Source organism: Pan paniscus, chromosome 8 (assembly GCF_029289425.2).
Source record: "Pan paniscus chromosome 8, NHGRI_mPanPan1-v2.0_pri, whole genome shotgun sequence".
NCBI lineage: Eukaryota > Metazoa > Chordata > Mammalia > Primates > Hominidae > Pan > Pan paniscus.
The window spans coordinates 35037661-35064715 of NC_073257.2; the positions used below are offsets into that span (position 1 = coordinate 35037661).

Sequence of the window (27055 nt, forward strand, 5' to 3'; positions counted from 1 at the left end):
AAATATAGTAAATTTAGGGAACTGATTTTTTTCTCTTTTTTTAATTATTATTATACTTTAAGTTTTAGGGTACATGTGCACAATGTGCAGGTTTGTTACATATGTATACATGTGCTGTGCTGGTGTGCTGCACCCATTAACTTGTCATTTAGCATTAGGTATATCTCCTAAAGCTATCCCTCCCCCCTTCCCCCACCCCACAACCGTCCCCAGAGTGTGATGTTCCCCTTCCTGTGTCCATGTGTTCTCATTGTTCAATTCCCACCTATGAGTGAGAATATGCGGTGTTTGGTTTTTTGTTCTTGCGATAGTTTGCTGAGAATGATGATTTCCAGCTTCATCCATGTCCCTACAAAGGACATGAGCTCATCATTTTTTATGGCTGCATACTATTCCATGGTGTATATGTGCCACATTTTCTTAATCCAGTCTATCGTTGTTGGACATTTGGGTTGGTTCCAAGTCTTTGCTATGGTGAATAGTGTCACAATAAACATACGTGTGCATGTGTCTTTATAGCAGCATGATTTATAGTCCTTTGGGTATATACCCAGTAATGGGATGGCTGGGTCAAATGGTATTTCTAGTTCTAGATCCCTGAGGAATCGCCACACTGACTTCTACAATGGTTGAACTACTTTACAGTCCCACCAACAGTGTAAAAGTGTTCCTGTTTCTCCACATCCTCTCCAGCACCTGTTGTTTCCTGACTTTTTAATGATCGCCATTCTAACTGGTGTGAGATGGTATCTCATTGTGGTTTTGATTTGCATTTCTCTGATGGCCAGTGATGGTGAGCATTTTTTCATGTGTTTTTTGGCTGCATAAATGTCTTCTTTTGAGAAGTGTCTGTTCATATCCTTCGCCCACTTTTTGATGGGGTTGTTTGTTTTTTTCTTGTAAATTTGTTTGAGTTCATTGTAGATTCTGGATATTAGCCCTTTGTCAGATGAGTAGGTTGCGAAAATTTTCTCCCATTTTATAGGTTGCCTGTTCACTCTGATGGTAGTTTCTTTTGCTGTGCAGATGCTCTTTAGTTTAATGAGATCCCATTTGTCAATTTTGGCTTTTGTTGCCATTGCTTTTGGTGTTTTAGACATGAAGTCCTTGCCCATGCCTATGTCCTGAATGGTAATGCCTAGGTTTTCTTCTAGGGTTTTTATGGTTTTAGGTCTAACGTTTAAGTCTTTAATCCATCTTGAATTAATTTTTGTATAAGGAGTAAGGAAGGGATCCAGTTTCAGCTTTCTACATATGGCTAGCCAGTTTTCGGGAACTGATTTCTTTAGCATTTTTATTTATCAAGCACTTGATGGTGTTTATTTTGTTCTAATCTTCCTAGAACTTTAGAAATTTTATCTAATTCTCACAGTAACTTTGTGAGTAGTCCTAGAATTTGAGAGAACTGAGGCACAGAGATGTTAAGTAGTCTTGCCAAGGTCCCTCAGCTAGGAAGTGGCAGAGTCCAGATTTGAACCCAATTAGTTTTCCTCTAGATTCATGCTTTTAACCACCTTACTCTGTTGCCTCTCAACATGGACAGTCATGTAACCTTCCTTCTATTTGTAAAGCATGAAGTTTCTATTATATTATTTCTTACTGGACCCCAGAAAGAATGCCTGAGTCAGATGGTAATATTGACAGTGAAAGGTGAATCCTTTACTGTGTAATTGGTTAATTTTGTGCAAAAATCACTTGTTGTAAAACTTGAATGAACTATAGTAGCAGTTTCATAGTAAGTGGTTACATAGAATATAGCTTTAGATTAAAATGAAGCATACTGTTGGAATTTGAATTTTTAAAGCTTTGTAAAATTTATGGTAACAAATATCTAACATATTTTATAAATTTATGATTTTTTTTTTGAGATGGAGTCTCATTCACTCTCTCACCCAGGCTGGAGTGCAGTGGCACCATCCTTGCCCACTGCAGCCTCCACCTCCCCGGTTCAAGTGATTCTCCTGCCTCGGCCTCCCAAAGTGCTGGGATTAAAGGTATGAGTCACAGCACCCAGCTGGGTATGGAGTTTCTGTTAGGGATAATGAAAAAGTTCTGGACATGGGTAGTGGTGGTGGTTGCACAACACTGTAAATGTACTCAATGCCACTTAATTGTACACTTAAAATGGTTTAATTGATAAATTTTGTTATGTATATTTTGCCACAATAAAAAAAATTTAAAAAGCAGGTTAGAGGTAACCAAGGCAACAAGATAACTTTACTATGACATAAGTGGACTGAAGGCCCAGTTTGCAGAAACTGTTTGTTTTATTTTTCATTTAACTTTTATTTTGAATTCAGGGGTACATGTGCAGGTTTGTTACATAGGTAAACGTTGTAGGGGGGGGATACTTGTTTTTAAAGGAACAAAGTTGCAATGTTAAATGTCTTTGTAAGACAGCAGACTGATGTAATATGTATATAAATTATATGCTTTAATGTAAGAATGAATGAGGTGTTTTTTGTCATTGGAAAAACTTGACATTTTCTTCCTGATGATTTCTATATGTCACTGGCATGCAAAATAAAATAATTTGGCCTGCATTGTGTTATAACAAATTAAATGAAAGAGTTGTGATTGTCTTGAGGCTATTTTATAATCTCCTTCACTAGACTATTAGTTTCTTGACAGTAGGTGTCAAGAAAACTTAAGTCATATATGTATCCCTATTGCTTGCTATGTGGTTAACCCTGATATCTTTTTTGAATGAATGACTGTGGACAGGATCAGTGTGGCTATTTTTTTTTTTTAATTTTTGAGTGTCTTCTTGTTTTTGTTTTGTTTTTTTTTTCATAACTGGATTGCAATGTGGGAATTAAAAGCAGTGTTTTCAGGCCAGGTACAGTGGCTCACACCTGTAATCCCAATACTTTGGGAGTCCAGGAGTTCAAGACCAGCCTGGGCAACAAGGCAAAACCATGTCACACACACAAAAAAAAGGTAGTGTTTTCAGTATAGCACTAGAATAAGAAAAATAGGCAAGGAACTCAAAGCTATAAATTATGTGTATGGGAGCATTGTATAGATTTATCTTTAAGTTAAATTTCAAAAATATTTTCACACAATTTAATCAGTTTTTATAGAGCAGACAATTGTTTTATGGATAATTGAGTTTAATATGTGAATTGTTATTTTTAGTATTGCATATAATATTACATAGTATATGTTGGGTCCTTCAAGTGAGCCCCAGTGATGTCGTTTGCTCCTTACTAGAGGCCTTGTTTATCAGATATTGTGGCAACTATTCAGACTGCTTTAATTTGTGAACTCTAAATTTCCATGCATTTACTCACCGTGGATCTCTGGATACCTAATGGACAGGCAGGTAAGAAAAATTTCTTTTTATTTCCTTCCTTCCTTCCTTCCATTGTCACCATTTTTATGCAGTTTCCTTGCATATTTATCTGTATTTTTAAGAGAAACTTGTAGTTAGAATAACAAAGTCTCCATGTTTAATATGTGTAAGAGGTAAAAACATGTCTCTTTAGAGGAAGAGAAGCACATGGGGACTGATAATTATGAAGCACTAAGAGGCAATTTAAGGACTAGAAATTTGGGGTACTATTTTTGACTATTTTCTTTTCCAATAAGGTTATTCCAACAGATATTTCAAATGGACACTTTAGCTTTTATTAATATAAATTTGTAGATTTGAAAATTTTTCAAAATTCTCTTTGTGCTACTGTCTAAACTAAACAATATAGGAAAATTATAATAGAGCAGAAACATCGCATATAAGCCTAACTTTGACATTGGATATAGAAATAGAAGGAAGAGAATTGTGAGTCATTTTATTGGCCTTATATTAATATTCAGTGAGCCAGATGCAATAGAAACATGGAGAAAATATATAAAAAAGAGAATTCCAGCCAGGTGTGGTGGCTCATTCCTGTAATCCCAGCACTTTGGGAGGCCAAGGTGAGTAAATCACTTGAGCTCAGGACTTTGAGACCAGCTTGGCCAACATGGGGAAACCTCATCTCTACTAAAAATACAAAAATTGGCTGGGCATGGTGGTGCATGCCTGTAATCTCAGCTACTTAAAAGGCTGAGGCAGAAGAATTGCTGGAACCTGGAAGGCAGAGATTGCAGTGAGCCAAGATGGTGCCAGCCTGGGTGACAGAGTAAGTGAGACTCCGTCTCAAAAGAAAAAGAAGTTCCCTTGGGTATATGGAATAGTTAATACCTTTTTGAGTGGGCAAAATATTTTCCTTCTAAATTATAAACTAAAATTTTTTAAAATCAGGAGATTTGTGATAGATTAAATACTATAATAAACACTTAAATATTAGAATGCCAGGTAAATTAATTCATTCTTAAATCCTTAATATGTGTTCAAAGCTCTTTAGATTTAATTCAAAATATAATTCAATATGAAAAATTTCAAAAGATGATAAACCACTGCCTTTACATAATATATCAAGTGGGCACATATATTTATTTATATATTTATTTCATATATTTATTTTATATAAATATATAGATATATTATTTTATATATTTATTCTATATAAATATATATAAATATATATTTATTTTATATATTCTATGTAAATATATATAAATATATATATTTTATATATTTATTTTATGTATATATATATTTATTTTATATAAATATATAAAAACATATTTATATTTATGTGTCCACTTGATATATATGTATATATCTATATATCTATATATTCCCCCCCCAAAACAAAATAAAAAGCCCAGAATAATCAGGAAAAAATAACATGAAACTTAATTGTGATTCTTTAAAGCTATTCTAAGCATACTTGTTTTGCCTCATTAATGCATTTATTATGAAACTTTAAATATATGTTAACAAATTTAGCTTTTCTTTTTTAGAGCATTGACTTATTTTAATTAAAATAGTGCATATTTATTATAAAAAATATGAAGTAAGGCCAGGCACAGTGGCTCATGCCTGTAATTCCAGCACTGTGGGAGGACAAGTTGGGAGGATCTCTTGAGCCCAGAAGTTTGAGACCAACCTGGGCAACATAGTGAGACCCCCATCTCTACAAAAAATGAAAAAAATTAGTCAGGTGCAGTGAACTCAGTTATTTGTGAGGCTGAGTGGGAGGATTGCTTGAACCTGAGAGGTTGAGGCTGCAGTGAGCCATGATTGCACCCTGCACTCCAGCCTAGGCAACAGAGCAAAACTCTGTTTCAAAAAAACCCCAAAAAACAAAAAATAAGAACGTAATGCTCGACGATAATGACAATACAATGTCAGGCCAAGCCCTGTGCCCAATTCAAAAATGGTCACAGGGCTTGGCCTGACATTTCTTCAAAGAAGATGTACAAATGGCCAATGAGCACATAAGATGCTCAACATTATTAGTGCTATGGAAATGCAAATCAAAATGACAATGAGACACCAGCTCATCCGTATTCGGATAGCTGTTATTTTTTTAAAATGGCAAATTACAAGTGCTGGTTAGGATGTGGAAAAATTGGAATCCTCGTAAAATGATGGGAATGTAAAATGGCTCAGCTGCTGTGGAAAACAGTTTGGCAGTTCTTAGTGGTGATGTTCACACAACATTTTGGATGTACTTAACTCAACTGAACTGTAAACTTAAAAATGGTTAAAATGGTAATTTTTATTTTATTTGTATTTTACTCACTAAGAAACCAACAACAATGAATCAACTAATAAAGCAAATTACAAAGAGATGGACAATTTTTTTAAATCCACCTTTCCTGAAATAACCTGTGTTAACATTGAGTAGTCATGCTAATACCTTGTTCTGTGCTTTAAACTTTTGTTGTGGATATTTCAGAAATTATCTCTATCAAACAGTATAGATAATAATATATAAGCAACACCCATGAACACTGGATTTGTTGAACATGAGCTATGACCCAAGTGTGGGCAGGGGCTCTGTGTGCCTGCAGCGCTTACCAGCCTTCGTGGGATTCACACCTGCAACGGTGATAGAAGATGATCTAACCTAGCCAACTTAGGCACAAAACTAATGACTAAGTAAAACCAGAAACTAGGAAAATCCATAGGTCACATCATTAAATGTGTCTGTGATAAGCATCACTGCTCTCTGCTTAGGTTATTTGCTAGTACTCTTTTATTTTGGTCTAATCCTAAGTGTTACTATAATGGCTTCTCGACCTTTGGCTAAGATCAAGTGTTTAGGTGTTATTGTAAATGTTTTCTTTTTGCTCTATTTCAAATGTTTCTGCATATAATACTATAAAAGAATACTGGTAATATTTGCTTTTGTGTATAACTAGGATATATTTTTAAAGAAAAGATTTAATGATATCTAATTGAGTAGACTGGTGTAAATTAAAGTGTAGAAAGTCAAGGGGTACTTTGTTATATTTTGAATTCTGTCATTACATTTCTTGTAATCTTAGACTAAAACAGCATCATTAAAACAGAAATAGCAGTCGACTCTTTTGCAGAATTTACAGTAAGGCAAAGTTAATAGAAAGAGCTGGAATATCCAGTAAAATGACCACAATGCAAATACTATTGGTGTCTCTCTTCCCACCTCCTCAGTTTTCAATATGTATTATTTAACAATTATCAATGAAAAATGTATAAATTATAACCTTACTTTACCATTCATTAGTTGTGTGACAATTAACCTTTCTCAGCCTCAATTTTTTCATCTGTAAAATAGACATAATAGTAGGGCCTGCTTCATAGTTTTGTTATAAAAGTTAAATGAATTATTATGGAAAAAAGTCCTTAGAACAGTGCTTGCATATAATAAGTCCTTGATAAATATGAGCTACTTTTACTATTGTTGCTGTTGTGGTGATGATGATGATGTACCTACTATGCATTCAACCCTTGGATGAATATGATGAGCACTAGTAGTACACTTCCTCATCTCCAAGACATTTATTTGGAGATAATACGCAGGTGAGGCCTTGAAGCGAGCCTTGAAATATAAGATTTGCAAAGTCTGGGAGGAAGCCCTGTCTTTTTTGTGTTAGGCATCATAGCATACTCTACAACCTTTCTCTGCATGCCTCATAATTAACCCTATCAGGTAATATAGACAGGACTTGCTGAATCAGGGATTCTTACCTAAATCCAAAGCCTTTCTTATTTCCATGCTCTACTGCATGTTTAACAATGATAGCTTGTATTATTCTGTGTCTTGGCCAGTTAGGTACTTCTAAATTTCCATTAGTTTATGGTGAATAGTTTTATTTTTACTGATTTTTTCCCTTTAATTTTACTGTCTGCATATATACTGAATTGTATTTTTGCTTTTTAATTTAAATTTTCCTGATTTCTGTTCTTTCATAATTTAACTCAGGTGTAATGTCTTTGCTGAGAACTCTTCTTCTGGACGTGGTCCCAACAATTCAACAGACTGCTGCTTTGGCTCTTGGGAGACTGGCCAATTATAATGATGACCTAGCAGAAGCTGTTGTGAAGTGCGACATTCTTCCACAGCTTGTTTATTCATTGGCAGAACAGAATGTAAGAATTAAAAAAAACTAGTTATATGTTTTTTTGTTTTAGATTTTTAAAAATGTGACAGTTTGGATACAGTTGCAAGCCTGTAGGCATAAAATTATTAGGGGGTTAACACAATCTTCAATTATCTGAGCTGCATGTAATCATATTTTCAGGGTATTTTGCTTTGGTGCTGATAACCACCATTTATCTATTATTGATAATATAAGGAGAAAATAGATTTTTTAGGCGGAATTATACATAAAGCAGTATTTCTATATATGAGAGTTTTAAACAAAGCTATCGGATCTGTCTTAGGGAAGTATGTAGACCCTAGGCAAATAGTTGATCTCAGCAGTCCTTATATGCTGGTGAAACCAAGTTAAGGGAAATAGTGAGAGACAGCCTTGAGGCAAGGGGTAGAGAAGCAACCAAAAAGAGGAAGAGAATAAGTATGTGTAATGGAAGGTTTGATAAATCTTTTTTACCAAGTTATAGGCATGTCAACTCTGTTAAGCACTATCTGAAAGTGCCCCGTTTTTTCCCCCTCCTATCTGGTACCACTTTCTATTTCTATACAATGCCAGCTATTTGGTTTTCACAGTAGTTAAGGACCACTTGTAGGTAGGTTTTGGACTGCTCATTCTATTCTGTTAGTTTATCATAACCTAGGGATAGAGCTTTCTTGACATATCTTTGGGATTAAATTCCTATTTGTGTAACAAAAAGACAAGCCAATTGAAAAATGGACAAAGGAATTAAATAGACATTTCTCCAAAGAATATATACAAATGGCCAAGAAGCATGTGAAAAGATGCTCCACAGCATTAGTCATTAAGAAATGCAAATCAAAACCACAATGAGGTATCACTTCATACCTTTTAGGGTGGCCATAGTAAAAGATAAAAAGAAAATAACAAGTGTTGGTGAGGGCATGGAGAAATTGGAACTTTCATACATTGCTGGTAGGAATGTAAAATGGGGGAAACCACTGTGAGAACACTTTGGCAGGTCCGCAGTCAGTGAAACGTTTGTTACCACGTGACTCAGCAATTCTATTCCTAGCTATATCCAAAAGAATTGAAAACAGATGCTCCAGCAAAGCCTGCATACAAATATTCATCGCAGCAGCATCCACAATAGCCAAAAGGTGAAAGCAACCTAATTCGATCAACAGATGAATGGGTAAACAAAATGTTGTGTATCCGTACAATGGATTATTAGTCATAAAAGGAATAAAGTACTGATAAATGCTACACCATGGATGACCCATAAAAACATATGCTAAGTGCAAAAAGCCAGACACAAAAGGCCACAGATTGTATGGTTCCATTTATATGAACTATCCAGAATATGTAAATCCATAGAGACAGAAGCAGATTAGTGGTTGCCAGGGGCTGAAAGGAGAAGGGAATGGGAATTGACTGCTTTATTTGTAAGAAGTTTCTTGTTGGGTTGATGATAATAGTCTAGAACTATACAGTGGTGATGGTTGCACAACATTGTGAATGCACTAAATGCCACTAAATTGTATACTTTAAAATGGTTAAAATGGTAAATTTCATGTTATGTGTATTTTGCCAGAATAAAAATAAATCCTAATGGTGCAGAAATTTTCCTTATATTTATAGATGAGAGAGTCACTTACTAATGCTTGTTATAGCTCTACAAGGAGTCACAGAAATTTTATTTTTCTTGTGGATATTCCTTCTATCATCAAATACTGTTGGGCTTTCTTCCTCTTGGACTCTTAGCTCTTTCTTTTGAGAGCAGAGTCTGTATTCTGGTATCCCACGTAGAAGATTTTCAGTAGAAGTTTTCTAAGTTGAATAAATGTTAATTAGTTGTAGAGAGACAAAAAAGCACTACAGCAGAAAAGTGAGGAGGCAGCGAAAACACGAAGCCTTTGCACAAGCTTCTGTCTCCCTCACCTCCCAGCCTTTAAGTCATTTCTCACAGGAGATTTAATCTCCTCTTTATGAGGTACAAAGTCCTGTGGTTTTGCTGGGTTTTTTTTTTTTTTTTTTTGGCATTTCTTTTGATGAGGAATGGAAGAGAAGAGTGTTAGGAATTTGGGGGAAGTGAAAATTAGGAGAAAGAGGGAATGAGATCAGAAAGTGTTAGTTATAGGCACTGGAATTAATAGTGACTATTGATACCCATAAATGGTCTGTAAATTTGACAATTCTGCAGTATAAAAAGTCAAGTTAGCTAAGGTAATGAAAATAAATGTATCACCATTTTTTCCCCACATTTGTAAGAAAATAATCTATGGAAACCTACTTCAAAACTCTACACTAATATTTAGAGTAAATTAGTAGAAATTTGGTTACTTATATAATTTAAGAAACTAAAGAAAATATGTCAGATCAAAAACATCAGTACTAATATAGCATATTTCTTATATTAGCAACATATACTGATTTTTAAGATATACTATGTTTAAGATGTACTTGATGTGTTTTTTCTCCTGTAATTTTCATTGTATCAATATTATAGTCTAAGTGAACAGAATGCTTTCAAAACAGGTGCTGTAGTCAACTAGTCACTTTTCAGTAGTCACTGTGAAGAAATAGAAACTTAGAATGTAAAATAGGGGTTTAATTGGGTTTTATTAATAACAGAAAGAGTTAGGAGACCATCACTGTGTCATTATGCTAACCATAAAACCATAGTGAGTGTCACAGCCACATATTTCCTATACATTTAATTATTTTAGCGATATGAAGAGAAACATGTTAGTCTTGTGTTTCAGTTTCATTTACTCATTCCTTAGTGAGATACAATGCATCTATAGGAAATATAAATATGAAGCAGTATTTAAAATTTACAAAATGGTAAGTAATTTGCTTTTATCTTAAAAAAAAGCATTTCTAGAGAAAATAACTTATATCCCATTGTTTGGCTGATTTATTTGCCAGGAAAAGTTTTAAAATGTGTCATGAATGTTTTGCCTTTATGTTTATTTGATGATTGTAAGCACATTTTGGAACATGATTGTTACTTCAGAATAATTTAGGACACCAGAAAGATTAGTTGAGGTCATGAAAGGCCTACCATGCTTAAAGACTGAGGGCAAGTAAAGGAAATGAATTAGTCAGTTGACAGTGAGCTTAGTTGCACGTGCTAACAATCTAAGAGTTCCCAAGGGTCAAACAATACATTTTGGTGTAATGCAGATACATAAAATCTCGTTATTTTATGAATTTGTGGAAAGTATGTTTATAATTTTATACAATTTCCAAATGCAGGCTTCAGGGTAAAACATTTGAAATACAATGTAAAACCTACCTTGTTTTCAGTTGAGTTACTGAACAGAAGCAATGAGGGCACATCAAATAATCAAAATTATTTTGCAGGATGTTTTTCATCTCTTATATTCAAAAGCTGTTGAGCTTTATTTACAGTAATGTTATTTTTATGTAGTTTTGGTCTATTTTAGATTTTGGTTTTCTAAGTACTCAATTCATTTTGAGTTTTGTCTGTTTGACCCTTGTAGCGCTTCTACAAGAAAGCAGCTGCCTTTGTGTTACGAGCAGTTGGTAAACATTCTCCCCAGCTAGCTCAGGCAATAGTCGATTGTGGAGCACTGGATACGCTGGTCATATGCTTGGAAGATTTTGACCCTGGAGTCAAGGAGGCTGCAGCCTGGGCACTTAGATATATTGCAAGACATAATGCAGGTAATTTAAAATATGCAGGAGCATATTTTAAAATAGGATTATTACAATTCAGATTTATTAGGTAAATCCAGTTTTGCTTAGTAAAACATAGGTGGGGTTTTAATGATGTTTCTGTATGTGATGAGAAGTACGTTTTGAATGATGGCCAAGTTGTTTGGATCATATATTCACAAAAAAAACCCCTATATATTTCAGTCTTTATCTTAGCAGAAGGGAAATTTGAAGAGGTGGAGAAAAGGAGAGAGGGGTGGCAGCGGGTGGGAGAGTAGGCTTGAGTCTCAAAGGCCTTGGTAAATTGGTTCAGTTATTAGGTTGGTGCATAAGTGGTTTTGCCATTAATGGCAAAAACCCCAATTACTTTTGCATTAACCTAATAAATTATTTTAGTTAGTCACCCTCTTGGGGTCATTTGGTCTTCCTGCCCATTCATGATAGGGAGTCCCAAACCAACCAGGAGACATAGCACGAGTGAGTGATGTTGAGGAGATATGGACATAACTTCCTGGAAAATATTGGTATTCAACTCATACTGGGCAGGAAGAAGAGAAGGAGCATGTTCTCCTATAAACTGACAGCTCAGTGGGGTCATCAAGAAGGGACCTGGGCCTCTTGTGAGAGGATTGTGTCGACGCACCCAATTGGTAAAAAGTACATGAGGAACATAATTTTCCCCATCACTTTATAGAAGTTGCTTATGAACAAATAACATAAGAAGAAAATACAGTTTTAAAATAAACATATGTAAAAATGATCAACTTTGCTAGTAATCAACAAATTCTATACGAAAACATCAATGAAGATCTTTTTAACCTGTTATTTGAGTGGGGGGTGGTGGCAAAGAGTAAAGCAGCAATATAGCCAGGTGATTAAGAGCACTGTGGCATTAGACAGGGTCTGAGTTTAGTTTAGATACTACCATTTAGTTGCTGTGTGACCTCGGACATGGCTTATAAACCTTCTGAACCTTAGCTTCCTCATCTGTGGAAGAGGGTGACTAATAGTGGTTACATCAGAGATTTGTTGTGAGGATGATGACACAATACATGTAAAGCACTTAGGTCGGTGCTTTGGCATATGGCAATACTCAGTAAATGTAACATATTAGTATTAATAATGAATGTCAGAGTGGACAATATGACTTGTGCACATTGGTGGAGGAACTACAAATTGTGTAAACTGGTGGAGAGCAGTTTGACAAAACTATTAAAGTCATTGCCCTAAAAAAGCCTGCTTTGAGAATTCATCCTAAGGAAAGAATTCCACAGGATGGAAAAGCTATATTCATGCAAATGTTATTATAGCATGATTTGTAAACCCCTCAAATATTTGACAGAAATTTAGTGGATAAATTATGGAACTTAATGAAATCTGAGGCAACAAATTTAAAAGGTAATTGTGAACCTACATGGTAACATGGAAAAGTGATTATAATGTTAAAAAAGATATAAAATTGTATATTACAATTACAATAATGTAAACATAAGTTTTTATGTGGATATAATACAAAAAAATCATGTTTGTATTCCTAAGGTGGTAAAATTAAGGAATTTTTTCTTCATGTTCCAGATTTTCAGTGTGTGTCTATGTCTAAAATATTAGCTGCTGTGTAGTGAGTAATTAGTATATGCCTGGCTCTGTGCTGTGTGCATCAGACACATTATCTCATTTTGATTGCAGCTACCCTTGGGTGGGCATTACTCTCCCTGTTAAATGGAGAAATAAAGTGGACTTTAGAAAGGTTATCCAAAATTATGTTAATGGTGGAACTGGAATTTGAGTCTAACTGTCTGACTGTAAAGCCTTTGTTAACTACTATACCATACAGCTTCACTAAATACTTCCTGAAACAGTATTGAAGAAAAACTTCAAAACAGAAACAGGAAGAGGCTCTCCTATGGTTATATTTAATTTGGTTCTTAAAATGGTGACATTATTACAGACAAAATAGAAATAAAACAGTATAAAAGGCAAGTTGAAAAAGACAACTCTTGTCATGCTTAGAATTATTCAGAATTAAATTACAAATTATTAAATTATTTTCTTAAATCTAGATTTTGATTTTCCAAAAAGGTTCACCTTAAGACTATTGTTTAGTACATGTAGATTGAGAAAACTACAGCAGGGTTTTCAATCAAAAGCTGGTTATCATGGGAAACTACATGAGTATATTTAGTAAGTTTTTTTTTAAGTCAGAGGAACACATTACAGATTATAACATGAGTGTTGGAAAAGAGCTTTGAGGGACAACTGTATAGATACTCTCTTAGGCAGGTGCCCCACAGATAACATTTCCATCCCTTCATTTTGTTGAGTCTGGGGCAAAATGATTATAGTTCATAAACAGGATCTGTCTTAGGGTTCCCATTCCAAATTCTTGGTATAATCTGGCTCCCACATGGAATTTCCACTGTAATTTCAATATTTCACAGTAGTTAGGGGCCTGGGACCCAGAAGCTCCCAGAAGAGATTATTGCATAGATTTCTCAGAAGGAAAGGGAATTGTTACCTAGTAAACCATAAAAGTTATCACTCACATCCATATCAATGAAAATGGAGGATTTACCTCCAAATAACCTGATTTCTTTTTTTTTGAGATGGAGTCTTGCTCTGTCGCCCAGGCTGGAGTGCAGTGGTGCAATCTCAGCTCACTGCAACCTCCGCCTCCCGGGTTCAAGTGATTCTCCTGCTTCAGCTTCCTAAGTAGCTGGGATTACAGGCACGCCCCACCATGCCCAGCTAATTTTTGTATTTTTAGTAGAGACGGGGTTTCACCATGTTGGTCAGGCTGGTCTCGAACTCCTGACCTTGTAATCCGCCCACCTTGTCCTCCCAAAGTGCTGGATTACAGGCGTGAGCTACTGCGTCCGGCTTTTGTTTGTTTGTTTTGTTTGTTTTTTGAAAATAACCTGATTTCTTAATGATTTCCTAAAAGCAAAATATATTGAGATTAATGAATATTAGTGGAAAACTGTTTGGTTAGACAGTTTAAGAAATATAAATCTTAAATTGAGATGCGAAAGAAATAATATGTACTTTTAAGGGCAATAGAAGGAAAAAGTTCTGTGTACAGGAAACAAAATTAAAATAAGCATAGAGAGAAGCCGATGGGCATTACCTGACTTTTCCTTGTTTGAAAAATACAATTTCTAAAACTTATTTCTATGTAAAGATTTTAAAGCATTTTACAGACAGCCAAAGGGAACTTGGGGCTGACAACCAGAAATGGTGGGTTTTTTTTTTTTCCAACTGTGTACAAATCATATCATTAAGTTTTATGATTGAATCACCAGTTATTGAATACACATGGTAATGTTTACCTCTGACTTTGCAGATAAATAAGTGATTTCTTTCTAGTTTTTCCTGCTCCTTAGTGACAGCTGAGGTAGAATTCTTCTCAGATAGGCTTTCGCTTTTCTTACTTTTTGTAACCCTTTCCCACTCTGCAAAAGAATTCTTCTTTTGTTTCCTCATTTACACAACTTTTTTTTAGTCTGTTATTATAATTGTTCTCTTTTATTATTAGCTATTGTTGTTAATCTCTTACCATGCCTGCTTTATAAATTAAACTTTAAAAAGTTTGTATAAATTTAAGGGGCACAAGTGCAGTTTTGTACATAGATATATAGTTATTCTATTAACATATTTATTTATTCAACCAATATGAAATCTGTCACTGTTTCCAAGGAATAGTCTTGGTTTTGGAAAGGGTGCCTGGAGAGCCTGTGCCAGCTGGAAGCATGATGGGCAAGGTAGGAGGGATGGTGGGATTCCCCAGCCACCGGGCTTCCTCAGCTGATGGCTCAGCCGCTGGGAGGTGGGTGAGGGAGGCCGCTGCAGGAGGCTCCAGGCCCTCCTCCCCTGGTCCCCAGCAGCCTCCCTCAGGCCTTGTAACTGAAGTCCTGTGGCTCTGTGGAGGGTGCTTCCAATGAATGGCCGTCTGTGGAGACAGTGGCCGCAATGAGAGCACTTGGGACTGAGGTGAGAGCAGCAGCCTGGCTGCAAGTGTGCGGAAGTGTTTTGTGTGAATGGTCTTCCACATTTGGGCTCAGAAATGAGTTTTAAGTGTTTATTTTGGGAGCTTTAGCTAAAAAAAAAAAAAAAAAAAAGTGTTTCTTCGTGGTAAACTTTGGCTTATCTCAAGCCTGGCAAAGAGGAATACATTTGATTAGACATTCTACAACTTTTAAATTATTGATATAATTGTCACATAGATGAGCAGACTGAAGTAGAGAGGTTAAAGGATTTATTCTGGTCACACAGCAATTTATGGTGGAACTGCTTGGCAACTGCTCAACACTTCCAGAGATTCTTGCATTTTACACTGTGAGGGAGGAATGTGTACAAGATCTCATCATTCCTTTTTAGCTCCTTGTAATATCTGAAAGTCTTGCCAGATACCTCTGTTTCTAATCTCCGTTGGCCGCTTTCCACCCGGTTGACTCTTCTTTCTCTTGTGGACCTGATTTCTGTGCAGCTCTGTGGCAGTTGGGAGATGAGCTTGCTGCGCCAGAGATGAGCAGTGCTTGCAGGGTCTGGCTGATGTGGACGTGACGGAAACATTGAGTCCATTGTATCCTCTTTACTAGATAGATAATGTAAGCAAGGTCTCAAGATGAGCTGGCAGCCCGATTGTTTTCTATCTTGTATTGAATGATGAAATGATAAAATGAAAAGTTTAAAATTCAGAATTCTTTTGAATATTCTTCTTATGCCACCCATGTACAAATATCAATAGCTTAAATAGTGCAGAACAGGCTTAGGAAGCAGTAATTAATTAAAAAATCTCACGTACTTATTTATGGTGAGAACACAAAATCTAATCTTAGCAATTTTCAAAGTAATTAACTTTTAAAAAACCCAAATATTAATGACAAATATCAGAGATAAGAGCTAAGGACTTTGAATGGTTTTTCTTAGAGGGGGAATGGATGGGGAGAAGGGACTACAACCTGGTAATTAAAAATTATTTTAAAGGCTCTGCAGACAGCCGTCTTTACTGACGCCTATAGATTTCGGTTGGTTCCAGTAACATCTTTTGCTTCTTTATCTTTCTTTTCATACCTTTTTTTCTATTGTAGGGGGTTGAGGAACACAAACATAGAGGGAAATGAGATATGTGGGATAACATATATTATATATTTCATTTATTTTGACCCTAACACTTATTTTCACAAATATCTTTGTATTTTTTAGGTGCTAGTGAAAAAAATATAAAGTGAAAATAAATATCCCTCTATGTTTTTTGGGCATAGAGGCCAAATGTGCTAAACAAAACAACATTTTAATTAATTATAACCTTGTTTTACTTGGTAGTTACCTAATTGGTTGGTTATTTTTAGGGTTCAGTTTGTGTGCTGGTAAAAAATGTTGTGATTCTTTTGTGTTTTTATTTCTTGTAACATTTTTAGTTGGGAACTCTTGGCTAATAAAATCTTCTAAATTTTTTTAACTTAGAATCTGGAGCAACAAAATGTAATATATAAGCTCAGATTCCTAAGTTACTCATGCCTCTAACTTTTTATATGAGGCTAGCAATTCATTTATTTAACAATGTCATCATCCTGGTAATCATCAAAATGTACTTGAGGCATTTATGTCTGTGCTCCCATATCTTTCCCACTATATGAAGTACAATAAATTGACTAAGACCTCGTGTGTGGGACTTTATAATCTAAGGCAGAAAAATTAATACAGATGAGCATGCAGGTCATCTAGACAGCTAGGCAAACACTGACACAATGTACAATACTGTATTAAAAGCATGTATAATGCATTGGGTGACTATACATTAGAGTAAATGAAAGATGAATTATAACTGGGCACAGTGGCACGTGCCTGTAGTCCTAGTACTTTGGGAGGCTGAGGTGGGAGGATCACTTGAGCCCAGGAATTCAAGACTAGTCTGTGAAACATAGTGAAACCCTGTATGTAAAAATAAAATAAAATAAAAAAATTCACCAGATGTTGTGGTGTGCACCTGTGGTCTCAACTATTTGGGAGGCTGAAGTGGGAGGATCACTTGAGCCCAGGAGGTTGAGGCTGCAGTGAGCTATGATTGTGCCACTGAACTCCATCCAGCCTGGGCAACAGAGTGAGACCCTGTCTCAAAAAAAAAAAAAAAAAGATGAATTATGAGTTACCTTTTTTGTACAACGGCAAAAAGAGGAATCTTTACTTTCTCAAGAACTTTGTTACATCCAGATAACAACTGAACAGTCCTTGGCGTAGAAATAACAGGAGGAAGTGATACATGCAGTAGTAAGAGGAAGGAAAGTGCTTTGTCCCACAAAATACCTCCTCTACTTGATAATGCCTACAATTCTTTTAGTTTAAATCTTTGTTTTTGGCTTTATGCAAATACCTGTGGGAGGAATGTCATTAAGTGTATGTGTGCTAAATGGATAAAGAGAAGGATATTTTGTATACTGGTGGTTTGGAAATAAACCAAGTTTGAACAATGCACCATGACATGTTTTCTATTGTTTCTTGAACTTAGTTTGTTTTCCAGTCACTGGCGTATAAATCTGCCTAATACCTTTTTGATACTGGGGGGAGGAACCCACTTTTATTTACATTTGAATTTCTAGAAATACATGAAGCAAAATGTACTTGACTGAAATTTGAAAGTACTCCAATTGAGCATTTCACAAACATCTACAAGAGAGTTTGCTATTAGAAGCTCAGGACTTGGTTAGCATAAGAATTCTACCTTGAGATAAGACATGTTCATCATCTTGTTTTCCCATAGATTTTTAAATCCACAGTCTACAGGAAAATAGGAGCTGTATTCTCATCATGTTACCTGACTGATTTTGCACAGTTAATTTTTGGAGCTTGGTTTGCTCTTATCAGGGTTTTAGATGAATGAACTAGTTTGCTCTAAAAGTGTGGAATAAGTTAATTGCCTCAAAGGATTTTCTTTTTTTTGAGATGGAGTTTTGCTCTCGTTGCCCATGTTGGAGTGCAATGGCGTGATCTCGGCAACTTCCGCCTCCCAGGTTCAAGCGATTCTCCTGCCTCAGCCTCCCAAGTAGCTGGGATTACAGGCACCTGCCACCATGCCTGGCTAATTTTTGTATTTTTAGTAGACATGGGGTTTCACCATGTTGACCAGGCTCGTCTCAAACTCCTGACCTTGTGATCCTCCCGCCTTGGCCTCCCAAAGTGCTGGGATTACAGGTGTGAGCCACTGTGCCCGGCCACCTCAAAGGATTTTTGAAGACAGGACCTCTAGCGTTTTTGGTGTCACTGTGCTATAACTAGCCACAGACCATTTCTCTGTATCCCTTTTGATCTCACACTACAGTGTTCGCAGTATGGTAGCCTCTATTCACATGAGACTTTTGCACACTTGAACTGAGGCTAGTGCACATTGAGGAGCTACATTTTTTATTTTATTGCCATTTAATTAATGTAAATTTAAAAATTGATACTCAACTTAGTTATTTAAAAATTTGTAGGTATAATTGGAGCAACTTGGGTATGTGACTCTACCTTTTCAACTGTAAACTTTTTGAAATCTAAATACTTATTGAGCATTTTTGATGAAAATTTAGTGGCTGAATTGAGAAATACTGTAAGTGCAAAATACACACTAGATTCCAAGGCTTAGTGTGAAAAAATGTAAAATATCTCACTAAATGTTTAAAATATTGATTACATGTTGAAATTATATTTGAGATATATTGTGTTAAAGCATATTAAAATTATTTTCACCTATTTCTTTTTACTTTTAAAGTGTGGCTAATTTCGAGTTTTAAATTACGTTATGTGGATAATATTTCTATTGGGTAGCACATAAAATTACTGTGTCTGTGCTTTGTAGATATTTGTTAAAAGGCAATGTGCTAGTAATTCTGTGGTCTTAAAAAGACATATGTGTTATTTTTGTTTATACATACGTGTATACAAACATACATGTATACCAGTATACATACATGCATGTGCGTATACTTGTGGACGTCTGTGTGTGTGTGTGTATGACCTGTAGTAGCCAGCCTCCCACATCATGTGTCCTGGTTTTCAGACCCTTGTTTAGTCTTCTCCTGTGTTATACCAGGGCTGGTCTGTGTGACCAGCAGAAGTCATGGTATGTCACTTCCTGAGAACAAGTTATAAAAGATAAGAGGCCAGGCACAGTGTCTTATGCCTATAGTCCCAGCACTTTGGGAGGCCAAGGTGGGAGGATTGCCTAAGGCCAGGAGTTTGAGACTAGCCTGGGCAACATAGCGAGCTCTCATCTCTTAAAAAAAAAATTAGCTGAGTATAGTGGTGTACAGCTACTTGGGAGGATGAGGAGGGTCACTTGAGCCCAGGAGTTTCCGGCTGCAGTGAGCTATGACAGCGCCACTGCACTCTGGCCTGGGTGACAGAGTGAGATCCTGCCTCTGGAGAAAAAAAAAAAAAATCAGTGCTTCTGTCTTGGGCACTCTGTCTTTCTTGGGCCACTTGCTCTAGGGGAAGCTGTTACATGGACACTTAGGTGGCCTATGGAAAGGTTCACATGGTGAAGAACTGAGGTTTCCAGCAGCCAGCAAGGAATGGAGGCTTCCCAGCAATGACAGGATTGAGCTGGAAGCAGATCCTCCCCAAGGTGGGCCTTCAGGCGACTGCCCCAGCTGACAATTGGACAGCAACTTTGTAATTCTGAGCCACAACCACCTAGCTAAGCTGCTCCTGAGTTCTTGACCCACAGAAACTCTGAAATAATAAGTGATGTTGTTTTAAACTGTTCAGTTTCGGATTGTGTGTTACATGACAATAGATAATTAATATGTAATCTGAATGCAAAAGAGGTTCATTATACTGTATAATAGCAAACAACAAAACAAAACCAAACCAAAAATTAATTAAATGTCCTCAAGTGGGAAACTGGTTAAGTAAATGATGGCATATTTGCTCAGTGGGATATTAGGCAACTGTTAAAAATGTTGGGTTACCTGAATCCTCAGGAATAAAAGTAGTCAGTGGAAACCCATGAGGGTGTGAGAACCACTCAGGGGAGTCACAGCAAGCACTGCTGACCAGGGACCACGTTTATAAAAACACGACATCAACATATTACCCTCCGAATGTTTTATTTTTATTTCCTCTTTCTGTTTTCTCTCCTTTACCTGTTCTAGAGAATCCCATCAGGGTACCTGTGGCCTTTTGCTGTCTAGCCTTCTCCATCAGATTGTGCTCCTTGAAGACAGGGACTTCTTACCTAGCACTGGGCTGGAGCAAGGAGTGAATACCTTTGAAGTTTGAATAATAACATGCATTTTCCATGGTTTTAAAAACTGTTTCTATTATTTATTTTAAAAATTATTTTTGTATATTAATTAAAAAATTGTTATGTATTTATGGGGTACAAGTACAGATCTTTTTTTCTTTTCTTTTCTTTTCTTTTTTTTTTCTTTTTGAGACAGAGTCTGACTCTGTCACCCAGACTGGAGTGCAGTGGTGCAATCTCAGCTCACTGCAACCTCTGCCTCCTGGGTTCAAGCGATTCACCCACCTCAGCCTCTCGAGTAGCTGGGATTGCAGGTGCATGCCACCATGCCTGGCTGATTTTTGTATTTTTAGTAGAGATGGGGTTTCACCATGTTGGCCAGGTTAGTCTTGAACTCCTGACCTTAGGTGATCTGCCCACTTCGGCCTCCCTAAGTTCTGGGATTACAGGCGTGAGCCAGTGCGCCTGGCCATGAGTACAGATTTCTTACATGCATACATTGCATAGTGGTGAAGTTTGGGCAGGTTTTTTTTTTTTTTAAGCAAAATGCAAAGTTATAGGTAGAGTGAAACAACTATGGTTGCAAATGCTATATAAAGCATGTGGAAAACAAATGAAACAACTTCCAGATTCAAAAAGCATTACTTTGTAAAGATGTAATTCCAATTATTTTAGTTATTTTCTTCTTTACCGGGACACTCCAGACCCTCTCTGTAGTTTTGCGTTACTCTATTCAGCTTGGTCTCAGCTGTTAAAGGTCTAATGCTAAATTAGTGGTGGGGATGGGAGCTAAAATGACTTCAGATTTCCTCAGCCTATTGTTGTTCAAGGCTATAACCAAGTGTTTTTTTGTTGTTTTTTTTTCTCACTTTCCTTTTGTCTGGTCTCCACTTCTTGACTTTTTCTTACCATGTTTTGAAGCTGCTTTTTACTTGAGTCCTGTGAGAGCAGCCTTCCCTCCCAGCTGATTGTAATTTCTTACTAAAGCCCTGTTAACTCCAGATCAATGGCTTATTTGACTCACTTGACTTTTTAAAGGAGCCAGAATTATTTCGCCTTTAAAGCAAATGTATGTATGTATGTTAACCCTTAAGCTCTCAAACACTCAACCCATGTGTTAGGGTTAAACTAATGGCTCTGACGATTGGGTGGAGGGAAGCAAGATAGAAATGATGAGAGTAGGAAAAATGACATTTGTGTGTGTGTGAGAAATAAAAATCACTCGAGACTTTTACATAGTAATATGCAAATTCCCCCTTTATGCTTTTCTCACTTCCACCTGCAATTGGAGATGTCAATCTCTCAGCTGAGAAGGATAGCTCTAGTGAGTCACTGTTGCCTGTGGAGGGATGTTGTCTTGCAGATGTGTTGGTGTAGAACAAAGCTTTTTGTGGTAGCAGTCTCCATGATGCCTGCCTCCTCTTATTCACATCCTTGTGTCGTCCCCTCCCCCGTTGCACCAATGCACTATAGCAGAGGCAATGCTATGCCACGTCTAAGCTTAGATTGTAAAAGACTGAAATGTCTTTTATAATCTTGAGTCTTCTCTTTTGAATCACTTGGGTCCTCCCTTTTGAATCACTCACTTTGGGGGAAGCCTCATCATGAGCAGCCTATGTAGAGGCCCATAGGGCACGGAACTAAAGATTCCCTTTAACCCTCCCACGAGTGTGCCTGGACACATATCCTCAATTGACTGCAGCCCCAGTTGACTTCTTGATTGTAGCCTAGTGATAGGTCTTGAGCCTGAACCTGGCAGGTAAGCCACTCCTGGATTCTTGACCTACAGAAACTATGAGATAATAAATGTTTGCTGTTTTAAGCTGCTAAATTTGGTGTGATGTTACATAGCAGTAGATAAATAAACCAGTTGTAAACAGCTGGGTTAGACCAAAACCTAAAGAGATTTTTCTTTTTTTGAGACAGGGTGTTGCTCTGTTGCCTAGGCTGAGTACAGTGGCATGATCACACCTCACTGTAGCCTTGACCTCCTGGACTCAAGCAATCCTCCCGCTTCAGCCTCCCGAGTAGCTGAGACTACAGGCGTGTGCCACCATGTCCAGCTAATTTTTGATTTTTTTTGGAGACAGGGTCTCTCTCTGTTTCCCATGCTGGTCTTGAACCCCTGGATGCAAGCAGTCCTCCCACCTTGGCCTCCCAAAGTGCTGGGACTACCAGAGTGAGGCACTGCGCCTGGCCAACAGATTTCTTTTACTTTGGAAGTGCTATTACCAAAATCATACTGGAGTTACCAGTAAGTAACCAGCTTTGGTAATTGCAGCAACATATTTGTTATTATAATTTCACCCAATCATGAAAAATTTGGTTGAATGGGATGAGGAATTATTATTAACATAACATTAATATCATATAAGTGGCAGCCAATTTTAAATGTAGGTTTTGTTTGTTTGTTTGTTTGTTTTGAGACAGGATCTTGCTCTTTTGCCCAGGCTGAAGTGAAGCAACGTGATCTTGGCTCACAGAAACTTCTGCCTCCTGGGTTCAAGGGGTCCTCCCACCTCAGCCTCCCGAGTAGCTACAGGTGCTTGCCACCATACCTGGCTAATTTTTGTGTTTTTTTTGTTTTTTGTAGAGACGGGGTTTTGCCCTGTTGTCCAAGCTGGTTTTGAACTCCTGGCTTCAAGCAATCTGCCTGTCTCAGGCTCCCAAAGTGCTAGGATTACAGGCATGAGCCACTGTACCCAGGCAAAATGTAGATGTTTTTTTTTTTAGACCTGCTTTATTTCAAAAAGCTTTTGAAGTGATACAGCTGTATATTTTTATGGCAAAAACCAGCCCATCTTCAAACTGATAAATAGGGCCACCTAACTGCAAAGAAATGATTAATTTATAACTTTCTTGTATTTTTTAATGAAACAAAATATAACTTTGGTAGGGCTTAGAGGTAGTTAAAAGCAGTGTTTGAAAAAAAATTAAAAAGCAATAAAGTTTAAAGAGATTAAGTTCCAGAGGAGTTTTTTTAATTAGTGTGCTAGATACACATTTTTTTCTTTTTTCTTTTTGGAGAACCTCTTCATTTTGAATTCTTTTTATGAGTCCTCATGATCACTTGTTTGCTCAAATTCTTCTGTCTCACATCTCCACTATGAGCTGAAAGATTATTCGAGTATCATATGTTCAGAGTAATCCTTTCTTAAGAGTCAATTTTTAGGTTTTTATTAATTTCTTAGAATTCTCTGAATTTTCTTACGTAACCACAATAGTGGTTCTTCCTCTGTGACCCCAAACATGACTTCAAAAATTAAAAGTAGAAAGAACATCACCTTTCCATACCCAGAAAGCCCCCGACAGGCTGTTTTAGAGGGTGTAAGATTTAAGCCTATTGTTGTAAAATGGGGTGGTTCAGGCCGCAGCAGGCCCACAGAGGGGTGTGTTTTATTTGGCCAGCACTATGTTGTCTCACACAGTGTTCTTAAAAAAAAAAAAATTGCCAACACTTAAAAACCAGGCAATTTCACATTAAAAAAAAAAAAGTCCTGACAACAGTAGGCCTATATTCCTACATAGCAACACTGGGCTGAAATTAAGAAACTGCTGCCCCTTGTAGATGGTCCCTAGGCTTTTGCACTTCACTACTGCTCCCCCACTCCCTGACCTTTTTTTTTTTTTTTTTTAATGTCCTCTGGCTTCATTTATTTTAGTTACTTTCCCGGGCCCTGTGGGCATTTGCATTGACCACTTCTGATCTAAACAGACAACTAGCCATGACATAATTGAGAGAGGTTGAAGTCACTGGGGCACTATTAAAGCAAGATTACTTTTGTCTTATTTACCTAGTAACGACCATACTTATACTATGCTAAGGGGCATTCCTATCTGCTCTCTTCCCTTCCAGTCAACATAGAGTTATTTCTAATGTTCCACTCATGCAGCTTTAGATAGTACTAATCTTATGAATGTTGTTGATCTTAAAAGTCCTCCTTTTAATTTACGTTCTCTTTTTGTTTTAAACTTAAACCTAAAGTCATACTGAGGTTTTTGATTATTCTAAGTTGAAGATTTTGATCCACTTAAATTGCAACACTTCTCATGCCTGTTACTGACAGATCACTGCAAGCTTAGCCCTTCGTTAGGAAAAAACCAAACAAACCAAAAACCCAGATTCTAAGAACAGCACAGAATGAAATTCTTAAGAAAATGCAACTGTGTGAGAAGCAAAGTCTTGTCACCCCAAGTTTTTACGGATCAAAAAATTGTATGCACATAACCCTCATAAATGTTGTCAGAAAGAATTATGGAAAAACTGAGAGAGGCAGAGAAGTGTGAAAAGATGACGCTTCCCCCTCCCTTGTCACAGTACCACAGAGGAGGCTGCCTCAGTTTCTTCACTCAAAATGAGCTACTCCTAAGCCACATAAAACTAGTTATTCCTTTACTAAAAAACAACTGATCATCAGATTTGGCGACTGTACATTTTTATCTACATATATGCAATAAACAACTTTAATTATTATTCATGAATAAGGAAGGTGCTATTGGATAGTTTCCTCTGACAGTTTGCAGTCAAAAAAAAAGGTTAAAGATAAATAACCCCTAATGTTTAAAAAATGTAATATTTTAACTTTAATAAGGGTCTGAATTAAGGCAGCAGGGTAAGTGTGAAAAAGTAAATGAATATTATTTCTAGTATATATTATTAATTCTTTGAAGAAGAATGATACACTCTTTTCATATAATTTATTTTAAAAATAGTGATAGAGGCAGGATGAAGTAGCCTGTTGGATGTGTAGTATGTATGATGTGCATTATTTAGGTGTGCCTTATTAAAGAAGACATATATTCCACCATCTTTTAAAATAAGAAACTTTCTGCTATATTAAAAAATAAGCTAAAAATTTTATATTTGTTTATTTCTTTGTAACAATAATGTTAGTACAGTTAGGCCCAGCAGTAGCTATATGTATGGGCAAGAGACATGCTTATATTTACTTTTTTAAAACTCATATTGAATAAAATTTGGCAAACAGAGAAAAAATATACCACCCATAGTACCATCAACCCAGTATAAATGCTGTTAGCATGTTGATATAACATGTAGCCTTTTCTCTTTGCATTTTTAGACATAGGTATAACCAGTTTTTAATCTTGTTTGTTATGTAACAGTATAGGATATGTCACATATTATTGTGTAATGGAAGATATATTATAAAAATTTTTTGAAGATTTACTTAAAATTTGAAATGAGGCCATGATATATTCAGGGACTGAAGATAAATTTCTTGGCTCACTGCTTTTTTTTGGTCAACCTTTTTTGAGCATCTAAGTTGGTATATATCAATCTTTGATTTCATAATGTGATAATTGGACATCTAAAAACTCATTTCCATGTTTGAGTTTAAAATGAACTTCATGAGCTTTCTCCTATGGGAAGTAATTTTTAGGTGTGCAGAGTTTTGTGTGTGTTTTGGTTGCTGCTGGTTTTTTTCGAGTAGAAAATACAGAAAAACCTGGGCGCAGTGGCTCACACCTGTAATCCTAGCACTTTAGGAGGCTGAGGTGGGTGGATCATGAGGTCAGGAGTTCAAGACCAGCCTGGCCAAGATGGTGAAACCCTGTCTCCACTAAAAATACAAAAAATTAGCTGGGCGTGGTGGCAGTTGCCTGTAATCCCAGCTACTCGAGAGGCTGAGGCAGAGAATTGCTTGAACCCAGGAGGCGGAGGTTGCAGTGAGCCAAGATCACGCCACTGCACTCCAGCCTGGGCAACAGAGCAAGACTCCATCTCAAAAAAAAAGAAAGAAAGAAAATACAGAAAGAAAGAAGAAAAGAGGAGAAGGAAGGAAGGTTGGAAGCACTTCCTGAAATGATACTTCTGTATACATTTTCCCTGAACACTCCACAGACCTGATTCCTGGCTCTGCTCTGTACTTGTAGTGGCCTGTTCATGTATTCACTCTGAGCAGGGTTTTCTAGAACAGAACAATGTTTTTATTCCCTTTCCCCAAGATCTAGCCAAGTGTGCAGCACATAGTAAGCACTTAATGAACATTCAGTGAGTGAAAGAGGAGAGAAAACCATGTACAGACACCAAGCATAAGAGAGGAAGTAATTATATCAGGATGTTTTTAGCTGTAAGTTGTAGCATGTAAACTACAAGTGGCTTAAGCAATAGGGACATTTTTTAAATTCACATGACACAAAGTTCAGAGTAAGGGCAGTTCCAAAGCTGGTTTTGCAGCTGAACAATGTCATGGAGTACCCAGATGTTTTTCATTTTTGTACTCAGCCATCCTCAGCATATTGGTGATTTCTTCCATTATAGTTGCAAGATGGATGTAGGAGTTCCAGATGCTATTTGCAGACATGACCATGTCCAACAAAGAAGAGGTGGTATTTTCTGCTGTGTATCTCAGTTTATTACAGAGCTTTCACAGTTGCTTCCTGACTTCTGCTTAGGTCTAGGATTGGCTCACAAGCCTATGCCCTAGCTGACGATGGCTATCAGGTAGACACCAACAGTGGCTGGCATAGAAACACCAGAGGAAAGAATAATGGGAAAAAGAGTAGTGATAGGTCAGAATGAAATAGCCTGTTGGATGTGTAATATGTAGAGTCTACATTATTTAGGCCTATTGTATTCTTATCTGTATATACATTCACTATCTGATATTTAATATTAACATATGTTTGAAGCTAGGAGAACAATACTTCTAAGTAAAAAGTGTGCTACTCAAGAGCAGTAGAACCATATAC

General features: G+C 36.7%; 1 protein-coding gene across 9 annotated transcripts in view; it reads left to right on the forward strand.

Annotated features, from left to right (window-relative positions):
- SPAG6 (sperm associated antigen 6) overlaps positions 1 to 27055 on the forward strand; it is a 73627-nt gene that overhangs the window by 14474 nt on the left and 32098 nt on the right. For 8 of the 9 annotated variants that reach the window (XM_055092476.2, XM_055092477.2, XM_055092478.2 and 5 more), the window contains exons 3-4: positions 7302 to 7468; positions 10944 to 11127. In XM_055092476.2, the coding sequence (XP_054948451.1) occupies positions 7302 to 7468; positions 10944 to 11127 (351 nt within the window). Of the gene's footprint in view, positions 1 to 1896; positions 1995 to 3213; positions 3326 to 7301; positions 7469 to 10943; positions 11128 to 27055 lie in introns of all 9 variants that reach the window. The other variant, XM_034930094.3, reaches the window with a different exon arrangement.